This window comes from Nothoprocta perdicaria, unplaced genomic scaffold (assembly GCF_003342845.1).
Source record: "Nothoprocta perdicaria isolate Ctin4 unplaced genomic scaffold, notPer1 scaffold_80, whole genome shotgun sequence".
Classification (NCBI taxonomy): Eukaryota; Metazoa; Chordata; class Aves; order Tinamiformes; family Tinamidae; genus Nothoprocta; species Nothoprocta perdicaria.
In genome coordinates this window covers 2,268,539-2,280,875 of record NW_020456088.1, presented here as the reverse complement: position 1 = coordinate 2,280,875, position 12,337 = coordinate 2,268,539, and the positions used below count along the sequence as shown (strand labels likewise).

The 12,337-nt window shown below is 46.4% G+C and overlaps 1 protein-coding gene across 1 annotated transcript; it reads right to left on the bottom strand.

Moving 5' to 3' along the window:
- Nucleotides 1-247: 247 nt before the first annotated feature.
- Nucleotides 248-9,691, bottom strand: XIRP1 (xin actin binding repeat containing 1). Its single transcript, XM_026051927.1, has 2 exons — nucleotides 9,643-9,691; nucleotides 248-7,966 (listed from the first exon to the last, which is right to left on the bottom strand). Exon 2 carries the CDS (start codon nucleotides 7,964-7,966, stop codon nucleotides 248-250), a length of 7,719 nt encoding a protein of 2,572 aa, XP_025907712.1. The 5' UTR covers nucleotides 9,643-9,691.
- Between the last annotated feature and the right edge of the window lie 2,646 nt (nucleotides 9,692-12,337).

Sequence of the window (12,337 nt, the reverse complement as noted above, 5' to 3'; positions counted from 1 at the left end):
CAGAGCTCTGGGTTGTATTGCAGCACCAAGTCTGTTGGGTTGGCTGGGTGAGGGTTGCTGTTCACCTCCAGTGTCAAGGTAGATTCCATCTATCCTGTCCGTATGAAAACACTGAGATGATGACTTTGAGAATTCCTTAGAGTGTAGACAAGTCCTTTTGTGCAATTTGGATAAAACAGGAGATTTTTTTTTTGTTGTGGACTTTCTTTTTTGTTTTATACTATTGCTTCTTGCTCTTTGGGATCTCCTATTTCTTTGGCTTAGAGTTGCCAAAGGTGACAAAAACTACGCCCGGCTCCTGGAAATTGCCATTGGTGTGGAAGTCTTCACTTGGGCTCTTCAAGTACCTCCGAAATAGGGGTGATGTAGATACCTCATAAATGGGATGAGATGCCACATCACACATGGAGGACGTCTGAGTCTCAGATTGCTTCGTGACTGTAGTGGATGAGGTGATGATTTTATTTCCAAACTGATCCATTTCCTCATATTGCTCTGTGACTGTCCGAGTGGCTCCATAGAGCTTGGACCCATCAGGCCCCGTCTGCAGCTCCAAGATGCTTTTTTGCCTTCGTGGGTTCTGTGGGCTGGGGACATTCAGGGAGCAATAATCTGAAAAGCCTCCTTTGATCCCACAGTGGCAGCTGCCTTTGGAGGTGTCTGGAGGACTCCTCTCTTTCTCATTCATCTGATGATTGGCATTGGCAAGAGGAGACTGTTTCATGGAGTTCAGTCCAGCTTTTATTGGGATGGTCTCTGGTCTGTTCTCAAGGGAAGACAGGTCATGCCCAGCAGACCCTGCTGGTGGGTGGCTAAAGGAGCTAAATTTGTCCTGATCAAAGGCATCTCTCTTTCCTGTAGCACTGACACAATCTGGTGAAGGGATTGCCCATGGGGAATGTGCAGTCCTGGGTGATTCTGCAGGTTTCCTGGCAGCAGATTCAATGGAGATGTAGGAAGGTGAGGAGGGAGAACTGACACGAGGATGAATGAGGCGGGGGACCTCAAGCTCTGCTTTGGGTACTTGAGTCTTTTCTGCCACCTTTGCACAGCCCATGGGCACGGTGTCGCCTGTCTCCAGCATGTTGCTCTCCTGCTTGGCTTTGCTGGAGACGATGCTGATTTTGCGGATGTTGCTGCTACTCACAGGACTTTGGGCATTCCCTAGAGATTCCTTGAACAGCCCAGAGAGCCCAGCTATGTCTGACTCAGACTTGAGGCTAGAAACAGAATAAAGAGCTTTCCTGATGGCCTCCTCAATGTCCAGGAGCCGAGAGAGTGTCTGTTCCTTCAGGTAGACAATCTCAGCACTCACTCGCTCCAGGTCTCCAAAAACCAGTTCCACTGAGGAGATGCTGTCAGTGTCTTCCTTTGCTGCTGTCTCAGCCTTGGCCTGTTGCTTGGCCTGATGGGCCTTCTGGAGAACCACCCAGTCAGGGACCTTCTCAAAGAAACTCCTCAGAGCTTTCACATCCACTTTGCTTGTCTCTTCCTCAAACTCCTTCACTCGAGTCAAGATCTCTTGCAGCTCCTCCTGCCTCCTCAGATTCTCAAAGATCTCCATAGCCTCCTTGACATTGCCTTTCATGATCTCCTCTTTATGCACAGACAGCCTCTTCCTACGTTCATCTTCTGTTTCTTTCTTGTGTTTCTCTCTCATGATCACTGCTGTTTTCTCCTGGGCAGGCATCTCAGCCTCATTACGAGCTGTCAATTGCCCACTATTCTGCTGTTGCTCCTGAAAGAAGTTCATTGACTGCTGATGGGAGGACATTGAATGGTCCTCTTGTCTCCTCTCTATCACCTGCTGTGTAATTCTCTGACCATCACATGATCCATAGGCATTAGACACACTTTCCCTTTCCACTTTGAGTGAAGCATTTTGTGCAATGTCATTTCTCCTTCTGGGAGGAGTAGTGTGGCCCACAGAGGAGGTGCTTAGTTCAGCCTGCCCCAGTGCATTAGGTGTCCTTGCTCCACTGGGATAGGCTAACTGTGATACTGATGTGCATCCATCCTCTTGGCTACATAGCTGCATATGCCTCTGAGCTATCTTATCCGGGCAGCTCCTTGGAGCTGCTGCTTTCTCTCTCGTCATTCCATGTTCGGCTTCAAAACCAACCACTCCATTTTTAAGTGACCCTGAGGTCTTTGCAGTGTCTGATTCTACCTTGCTTTGTCCTCCTTTGTTTGTCTCATACCTTTCCTCTGCATTTTGAAGAGGGTTTTTGGCAATGTCTTTTGATGGCTGTCTCTCAGGCCTCACATCCTGAGCAGCAATAGCTTTGTGCACTGGTGACTCTGAAGTGCAACATTGTGCCTGAATTTCCCTATGACTTGGTTGTTCTTGCACTTCCATGCAGGACAATCCCAGCTCTGATTGTGAAGACTTTGGCTTGCTGGCCTCTTTCAGACATAGAGGCTTTGGAGGCAGGGGTGGAGGCGTGGCTTTGGTTGATTTGTCTTTGCTCTTGTTTAGAGGGGCAGAATGTGCCTCATATGAGAGATGCTCAGGTTTTGGAGGAGGAAGAGGTTTTTTTCTTGGTGGGGCAGTAATTTCTGGTTTTGGAGGAATTTTGGGCTTCTCTGCAGAACTTTGTTCACTGAGTTTGGAGGACAGAGGAGGGAGGGCAGGAAGAGGGGTCTGTAGTGCTGCAGAACATCCTGGGGCTTCATCTTGGCTCGTTGGTTGTAGAAGGGCACCTTCTGTTGTTGCTTTAGTTGAGGGTGGGCAATGCTCTGCTTTCATCACAGCAACTGAGGGAGGAGGAGGAAAGTCATTATCAGCCTGCGACCCTGAAGCCACTACAGCTGTCTGATCACTATTGACTTGAGTCTCATTTTTCTTTTTACATACAGAATAGGACTGCCCTGCATTTCTGTATATCATAGCGGCTTTAAAATCCCCTCTGGAGACATTAACGTTAGACTTTTCCAGCGACTGAAGCGTGGCCTTTAAATTACCTCGAACAATATCCTCCTTTTCTACCAGGCGCTGTTCTGTGGTGGCACTTTGCAGTGCTCTGATAGCTGTCTGCACATCCCCTCTGATAACAACATCTCGCTCTCTTTCTTCTTGCACTGATTGCTCTTTGTAATCAGACTCAAGAAAAGGGTTTACATAGGTTTTCACAGGCTTGACAGTATAAAGACCATCCTTAATTCTAACATCTGCACTAGGCACAACTTGATTTTCCTGGCTCAACAGCTGTCCTCCCTGTACTTCCTCAGAAGCACTGACCTTTTTTTGTGGTGCTATGGTCTTCATAGACACGCCTGTGTGGGTCTTGGATGCCTCCTGCCTTTTAGTGGTGGTGGTCCTGGAGGCAGTGATGGTGCTCTCCTGCTTGGTTGTAGAGTCTTGTTGGTGTGTTTTGGATTGAAGGGTCATTGTCCCCTGTGTGCTGGACGCCTGATGCCTGCAGGCCACATGGACTTCCCTGCTCCTCTGTAGCTTGCTCTGGACGTGGTGCTGAATGCTTTTTGCCTCTGCCGTTGCTAGCCTCAGGCTTTGCATTGCAGCCTGGAGATCACTCCCAAATGCTTTTTCTTCTTGCTGTGCTGACATCTGGCTGGTTTCTCCAGCCACCGAGCTCTGATGTTTCTCAGCTACTTTGCCCATCTGAACTGTCATTTTGGCCTGGGCTGTGCTTTGAGTCACAGTTTTGGGTTCTGTCATGCTGGAAGAGAAAGTGTCTTCTTTTGCTGCCATTTGTTGGTTCTTGCTGCCATTTGCAACCCTTTGAATTGATTTTGTAGTCACTTTAAGCCCCCCTGACATAATTTCTTCCTTTCCCCTCACTGTGGGCACGCTCAGGGGCTTTCCAAGACATTGCACAGTGGTGCTCCTCAAACCCTCTGCATGCACAGACTCTCTGTCTAATGCACCCTCTTTGCCCACGCTTCCACATGCAAATACTTTTTTTGCTCCCTCCATGGCCCCTGTCTCACCCTCTGCATTCACGTTCTCTGTTTGTTCATTCCCTTGTGAGATACATATTGTGGACCTCTGTACATCCCATGGGGCACTCTCAGCTGCCCTCTGCTGTGCTTGAGAGGAGATGAGGGACTGTATCTCTGACTCCTGCTGGAGGTTCTTCAGATACTCCAGATCCCCCTTCTCAATGCAGCTGGTGAAAAGCTGGACATTGCCTTTCTCATTGTCCTCTCGCTTGACTGTTGCTGTTGCTCTCTGCTCTTGAGAAGAAGCCAGAAGATTGCCTATTGTGGTCTTCACATCCCCCTTGACAACTTTTTGTTGCACCGAGTGGAAAAGGAGGGAGTAGAGAGTCATCTTCACAGAGCCCATCTTTGTCTCTTGTAAGACCATCCCTTTTTTGATGGAGGCCTCTTGAGTGAGGAGGCCCTGCAGGGCCTTAGCCACATTTCCACTTAAGTCCTCTTTGCTTTTAACTGCCTCACTTGGGTCCAGTAGCTGCAATGGGCTCACTTTGATCTTGCCCTCTCTGTCCTCCTCCACCAGTATTCCTTGTGCTTCCACATTGGTTCTGTGCAGAAGCTGTAGCATGATCCTTTGCAAATGGCCTCCCACAATCTCTTCTTTCAGGATTTCTGGGGCACCTGGGCTACTGATCTGATACTTCACCATCTTCACGCTCTCCATATCATTGGCTTCAATGAGTATCCCACTGTGCTGAATAGCCTGGCAAGTACAGAGCATCTCCAAGGTTTCCTTCATGGTCCTTTCTTTCACTTCTGTTTCTACATGACCTTCAGAAGCACTCAGCTTATCCAAAGGTGTGCTCTCAAAGAGCCATGTTGTACTTTTTACATCTGCATGAGGGATAGCTTCTTGAGCCTCAGCACTGGCTGTCGCCTCTGTGTCCTTGAGGGTGTCCATAGGCTGGGTTTCAAACAACCAGGTGCAGCGTTTCACATCCCCTTTCTGGCTATCCTCTCTCTGCACTGTGCTCATAGAAGTGCTTCTGTCCGCATCCCCATGAAGGGAGTCCACAGGCTGGTTTTCAAAAAGCCAGGTGGATGTCCTCACATCACCCCGCTGGACATCACTGACACTGACCATCCGCACATATTTCTTTTGGCCCACCTTTTGGGACTCAAAGAGTTCCTTATTGGACTGAACATCTCCCTTCAGCACATCATCTACTGTTCTGGGCACAGACTTCCCTCCCCTGGAAAAGGAGTCCAGAGGCTCTGTCTCAAACCTCCAACGGGCAGCTTGGACATCCCCTTTCTTGATATCCTCTTGAGTGACAGCCCTAATCACAAACACCTCTTCTTCCTTCTTGATCTGGTCCAGAGGTTTAGTTTCGAACAACCATCGGGCACCTTTCACATCACCTTTCATGATTTCTTCTTTCTGCACTGAGGTGACCTCATGGTAACTCCCCTCTTTGTCCTGGATAGCATATAATGGCTGGCTTTCAAAAAGCATTGTGCAGGACTTGACATTGGCCTTGCTCATGGTGTCTTTCTGGATCTTTTGAATTTCTGTCTCATCCACCTTATCATGGATTTGGTCAAGTGAGTAGGTCTCAAATATGAACCTTTTGCCGCCAACATCTCCTCCCTTGATATCCTTCTCTGGAGGGATTTCCTGGATGCCCTCAGAACCATTCTTCAGGGAGTCCATGGGGCAGTTTTCAAAAAGCCAAGTGAACTTGTGCACAGCTCCAGCTTCAGTTTTCCCGTCATCCTTCACAACCACTGTTGGTTTAGTCGCTGTATCCAAGGGCTTAGCTTCAAAGAACTCCTTCACTCGGGACACTTCCCCAGACTGTATCTCCACGCGACTGCAGTACCACACAGTTTTCTTGAGGTCAGCTTTACTGGCCAAAGTGCTGCCTAATGGTTCAGTCTCAAACAGATGTCGGACAGTTTTGACATCAACTCCCTCTAAGTCATCCTGACTGTATGCTTTGCTGACTTGCAAATGCTGTTCCTCCTGGCCTTTCAGTGAGTCCAGTGGTTGGGTCTCAAACATCCATGTGTATGACTTCACATCAGCTTGTGGTACATATCCATCTTCTTCCTGCTTCTTTTCTGCCTTCTCATACAGCGTGTTTATGGGCTGAGTCTCAAAAAGCCATCTGCAGGTCTTCACATCTCCCCGTTGGGAGATCTCCCGCTTCACCAAAGCATGTTCCTCACCTTGCATGGCTTGTTGGTGAATTACATCCATAGGTTGAGTTTCAAAGAGCCATTTGGCTGTTCTGACATCACCAGCTACCACCTCTTCTTTTGTGATTCCACGTATTATGTCCACTTTCTTGATGCTTTCATCAAACTGGTCCAACGGTCTTGTTTCAAACATCCACTTGTAGTTCTTGACATCCCCACTGATGATTTGTTCTCTGCTCACAGAGGTGACTTCGTGGAAGTTACCAAGGCTGTCTTTGATGGCATACAGAGGTGTTGTCTCAAACAGGATTTGGTTGGCTTTGACATTTCCAGCAGGAATGTGCTCCTCTTCTTTGGTGACGGGCTCAGTATCAGCCTGCTTAATACTGTCTAGTGGAAGAGTTTCAAACAGGGTCTTGAAAGACTTCACATCCCCTTTTACCACCTCCTCTGCACTGGTGCCTGAAATTTCTTTTTCAGATGCCATAGAGATGCTGCTGAGTGGATGGCTCTCAAAGACATGTTTTCTTTGCTTCACATCTCCCTTCTCTTCTGCTGAAAGCTCTACTTTCTTTAAATGTCCCACCTCAAAATTATCTTTCAGACTTTCCATTGGCTGGGTCTCAAATAGCCAGAGTGTAGATTTCACATCACCTCCAATGACTTGTTCCTTGGCTTTGACACTCTCTGAAGCTTCTCCTTTCAGAGAATCAAGAGCCTGGGTCTCAAATAGCATTCGCTGCTTACTGACATCTGCCCCTGTGGTAAAATCCATTGAAGCCTTGAAATCCTGCTCTTCCACTGTAATTTCTCTGATGGCATCCAGAGGCTGAGTTTCAAATATCCACCTTGCTCCACTGACATCTGGCCTTCCTACTTCTTCCAGAGAAATACCACGAATTATTTGCACTTTGGAAGTATCTTTGTTGATGGTATCCAGTGGCTGAGTCTCAAATAGCCAGCGAGCGGTCCTGACTGCATTGCTCTGTATTTCTTCTCGGCAAACAGATTTGATCTCATGGATATTCCCAGTTTTGTCTCTGATGGCACAGAGTGGCTCTGTTTGGAAAAGCTTGATAGTCTTCTTGACATCACCTTTTAGCTCCTGGATTTCTGACTTGAGTTGTAAGATGCTCTTCTCCTCCACTGAACAACAGCGCCCTATAGCATCCAAGGACTGAGCTTCAAAGAGTTGTCTGGCACCTTTCACATCACCTCCCTGGACAGGCTCCTTGAGAACGGCTTCCTGCACTTCTGTTTCATCAGAGTACAGCTTATTTAAGGAGTCTAGAGGCTGGGTTTCAAACAGCCACCTGGCAGTGCGCACATCCCCTTTAGCATGGTCTGTTTCTGATACCTTGGCTGATGTTGACAGCCTGTCCCCATTGACTGACTGACTTTCGAACCTCAGGGAAGTACTTTTCACGTCCCCACCAGGAATGACCTCTTCTTCTGCCAGCTTCTTTGTGGCTTGACGGTCCCCAATAGAGTCAAGTGCCCAGTTCTCAAAGATCCAGCGCATGGACTGAACCTCCCCTGGAAGGACTTTGTCCAGGTTCACAGAGGCCTGTGCATTGGGATCTTCAGTATTAAGCATTTCTGCCAGGTCTTCAGTCACTGCTTCTTCCAAGTTCTTCCTGAGCTCAGGATGCATGTGTCTGTAGAGCCGCCTTAGCTCATTCACTTGGCGCTGCTGGTAGAACTTGGAGAAGGATTGCTTCGGAGGAGGTGCGGGGAGCGGGTTGGGATCCTGGCCTCCTGCAGCAGGACCGCTGACTTGGACCAAGCCAAGGGTAGGAGCAGGAGGTAAGTCCTCTTCCATTGTCTTGATGGCAACTGCAGATGATTTCCGAACCTCTGCCATCTTTAGGGAAACAGTTTTAAATGTCAGAATTGTCTCTTCACGCCAAGCCCAGCGGCCATTAATAGTGCAAACGGCAAATAAAAAAAGCCATCCAAAGAAAGGAAATCCATGCACCTACTGAGCTCCATACCTTTGGTTCAGTAGCACACAGCACTCCACAGCATCACACCACTGCACACGCTCCAGGCTTGGTGTTAGCTCTGACTCCACAGCAATGCGCTCTAAAGCAAGGTCTCTAATCCAGGCACGTATGGTGGCTACCCTGGAGTTCCTGGGCTTCCATCCAGCTACAGCGCAAGAGTGGTGTCCAATTTGGACTGTGACAGCAAGAGAAATGGACCACAAGAATAGCATAAAAGAAGGCTATTTTTGAATGACAAGCTGAGAGTTAACTTCTCCCTCCTGCTCCCATGTGTCTAGGGTAGTGTGGTGTCCTGAAGGAGTCAGGAAACCTGACTATGGACTGAGGAGAAGGCTAAAGAGCTATTTGCAAAGAGGTGTCAAGAAGAAAATGGCGAGAGGGAACCAAATAAATGTATGAACCTGAACTGATAAGGACAATCTTCAACTGCATAACTCTATATTGTTATTTTGCATGAGAATAGAGGCACTGTTATAGAATTGGAGACTGAAATACATATCAAGTGAAAGAGGATAAAAGAAAGACACCTAAGTATGATCTGCTTAGACCTATTCGATTTAGCATTTGGATAAGAATGAGTAACTCCTTGAAGACTTGGAATCCAATATATCACAGTTATGTCACAGCAGAGTGTGTTTGCCCTAACTCACATTCTTTTAAGCCTTCCTTTCAGCTGTTTTTCTTTGTAAATTCTCTACTTTTGGCTGTTTGGCCTATGAAATAGTTCAGTTTATAAGAAGCTGGATTAGCAGGCCAGATTGTGACATGCTCTGTTAGGAGAAGAAAACAAGACCAAAAGGTCAGTAGAAGTGTGATCTGCCCAGGCTCACTCATACTGAATTCAGCCTTTAGTTTCTCAGTAATGTTGATAAGGAAGTGAAAAGGGATGGACTGTGGCTGTTTAACATACTTTTGGGACTCACTTTTGGAAATTTTTCTGCTTAGTTTGGGAAATTGGACCACTGAATAGCCAATAGCTAAACTGAATACCTATGAGCTCTACTGAACTGGCATTTTCCCAAACGGAAGGTAATTAAGGCCTATAATCATTATCTAAGACAGACTGTAATTCTGGTAACATTTCTTGCAGAAAAGGACCTGCTGACCCTTTGCATGCCTTCAGAGTCATGCCTGTAGAGTCACACCCAGCACATTATTAGTTGTTGCTCAAAGCAATGGTGCACAATGTTATTTCACTCTGTTACATACAAATCGTTCCTTCTAAAAATAGATATTGAACTTCAGTAAAAGAAAAAAAATTCTCCAGAATACCAAGATCAGCATATTTTGCGGCAAATGTAAAATGCAAAGCTTTCATTTGAGCCAAAATACTTTGAATGCATTTTTATTTTTTTAAAATAAGCTTATTCTGAGTCTGTAAAGAATATCTAAATACCGGGCAGGGCAACTGAGCAGCTGATGATAGCTAAATTCAGTATGAAAGTTGCTGTCTTGTGTGGGCATTTAAATCACACTCCACTACAGTCCACAAATATTTGGTTAGATAACAGTGCATAGCTTTAACATTTCTTACCTTGCCTGTTTTTTGGCTGTTGGGAGAGAGAATGGAGCTGTCCTTTACAGTGCTCTGCAACAAAACAGAGAGAAATGACATCAAAGTGCATAGGCAGACACATCTGGTATTTGCATACATAGGTGTCTACAATACACAGCTGAAAACCATTATGGTTCACTGACAGTTCTGTTCAGTTGGGAAAAACAATCTTCTTGCAGGTTAACCAATTTTTTTTTCCAAACGTCTCAGTCAATGAAAAAACATTTTTTTAGGACTGGGGAAAAAAAAAAGCCTGAATTCTCTTAAGTATGACTAGGCTTATATTTTCAATGTAATCAACTTAAAGTTGATTTGCATTTATGACTGTATTATGAATTTTAAAAGCTGTCCTCAATGGCAAATTGTTTTAAAGATTTTTTTTTCCCTTAAGTTCCCATTTTTCTTTCCCAGACAGAACAACTCACTGCAATGCAGATTAATTAAAAAGTTTTGACCCACACAGATTATGGTGAAGAAACTTTTCTCTGGAAATAGTATGGCCCATTGTGCATTGCTGAGCAGAAGTGCACTGGTCTTTCCCAGTCTGGAGATGAAACAAGCCCAGTGTGGGTATGGACCATGAGGCAGAAGAGCAGCTTTTAATGGTGTCTGACCCTGCTCTGCTCACATGTGCAGTACTGTGGCGCCAACCAGTCACTGAATGAAAAGATGGACGCGTGCAAAATCACAGCAGTCATCCCCTTGCAGCCAGAAGGTGGTTTATCTCCCATAATCTGATTAGGGCCCTGGGCCAAGAGGCACTTGGCAGCTTCATCTCATGATGAAAACAAAGGACGTCACAGGTCCTTGCTCAGCCAAGATCTAATCTCTTTCCAGCCTCCTGTTTTGGATCCACCAACTCTGTTTTTCCATCTCTGACCATAAGGTCCTCTTCCTTCTTTGAAGTAGGGCTTGCATTGCCTGCAGATCAGAGCACACGGGGCAGGAGGTTGCTTTACTCATTGCTTGGGCATGGGATTTAGTGGGAGGGGAGCACAGCAGCCAGTGTATATCACTGCCTTGGGTCTGTGAAGAGAATATGAAATCACCCATGGGGCAGGGGATGTGAGAGTAGAGGGAAGAACAGTGGGAGCGTGCAGAATAAGATCTATGTCAGAGTATGATGGATGCAGGCATGGGTTTGAAGGGAGGCAGCATGGAGATGAGTGCACCACTGAGTGTTCTGCATGGATGCTTGGGGCATGAAAAGCGTGGGTACTTACGGGTCGCCTTGGGGTGTTAGTAGGAGAAGCAGCAGCAGATGCCTGGGAGAGATAGAGAGCTGAGAGCTCCTTCACGGAGGGCGCAGACCTCCCTTGGCCTTGGTGCAGTGTCTGGTCCGAGACGCCTAAAGACGGCCACCTCCTCTCGTCTGAAACAGAGGCAGGCATGCACAGTGAGATACGTGATGGGGACCTCGAGCACCAGCAAGGCACAGCACTTACAGAGGGCTCTGCAAGGCACCTTCACTGTTTGCATACCTACTTTTGCCTTTTTTTTTCCCTTCATTATTCTGCTAGATGTCAACAGGATGCATTCGCAGGATGCAGAATATAGACATATTTGTGTCTATATGGAATGTCTTAGCCCCTCTGGTTAGCCAGAGTTGTCATTTCTCTGTTACTGCTATAAAAAAAGCGAGAAGTTTCTCCATTCATCTGCAGACTTGCATTGCTGCAGGCGGACTTAGTGTGGCATTTGCGATGCTTTCTGCTTGGACAATAGCCTCTCTGCTCACAAATCCAGCTTTTGCACAGACACGGATGGGCTGATGTACTTTTTAAACACAGGCACATTGAAAGCACTGCAATAATCATAATGTTTTCTGCCTTCAAAACTCAGCTCCCTCCAAATCTTGAGATTTTATAAACAACGAACTTATGATTCTTCTCTTCTTTTTCTGGATTTTGAGCCACAAAGTCCAGACTTTCAAGCTTTGCCCTGACATGACATGGAAATTTATTTCATCTCTATTTTAAAATGACAGCTAATGGCATCTAATAACAGGACTCCAGGAGCTGATGCTTCAGGTGCAACCCTGGTTCCCTTGGGGACTTAGGATAAGCTTCCTAGCTAATGCCACCAACAAAAAACCATAGAGATAAGAGCAGAGGGAGTTCCGTGAGAGCCTCAGAAACTGGATAGCATTTTGCTGAAAGGTGACAAATCCCATGTGTCCATTATCCCAAATCTCTCTTTCTCTTAGTACCAGTTGCTTCTACAGATGCCCAGATTTTTTGACTCCTAATTGAGGTCAGATACCTGGGGATGCAGCTGGAAGCAGCATGGATTTAAATGCCCAAGTCACTAGGACATAAGGAGAGCAAAAATAAGAAGAGATTTCCTTAATGCTTGTTTTCTTTAAGTTGACAGGTAAGGATGAGATTTCTCTCCCTGCTTTCATTTTGGCTTGTTTTCTTTAAGTTGACAGGTAAGGATGAGATTTCTCTCCCTGCTTTTGGGATGTAAATCACCCTCTTGTTACATCAGTTTTTCCCAGGCTGCCCAGGAGAGTGCAGGCTTTGATCAAATGCCTGACTTTGATCTGAATGACACCCTGGAAATTGGGAAAAAACAGGCAAATCATCACCAAGGCACCCCAATCACAGGATTCAGTGCTGATACCTGCTAACACCAACCCACTACATGCTGGAGAAGGCTTTTTGGAGGCTTG

Bases quoted from the DNA above. Each gene is read 5' to 3' on its own strand.
- XIRP1 (XM_026051927.1), bottom strand. From the start codon at position 7,966: ATGGCAGAGGTTCGGAAATCATCTGCAGTTGCCATCAAGACAATGGAA.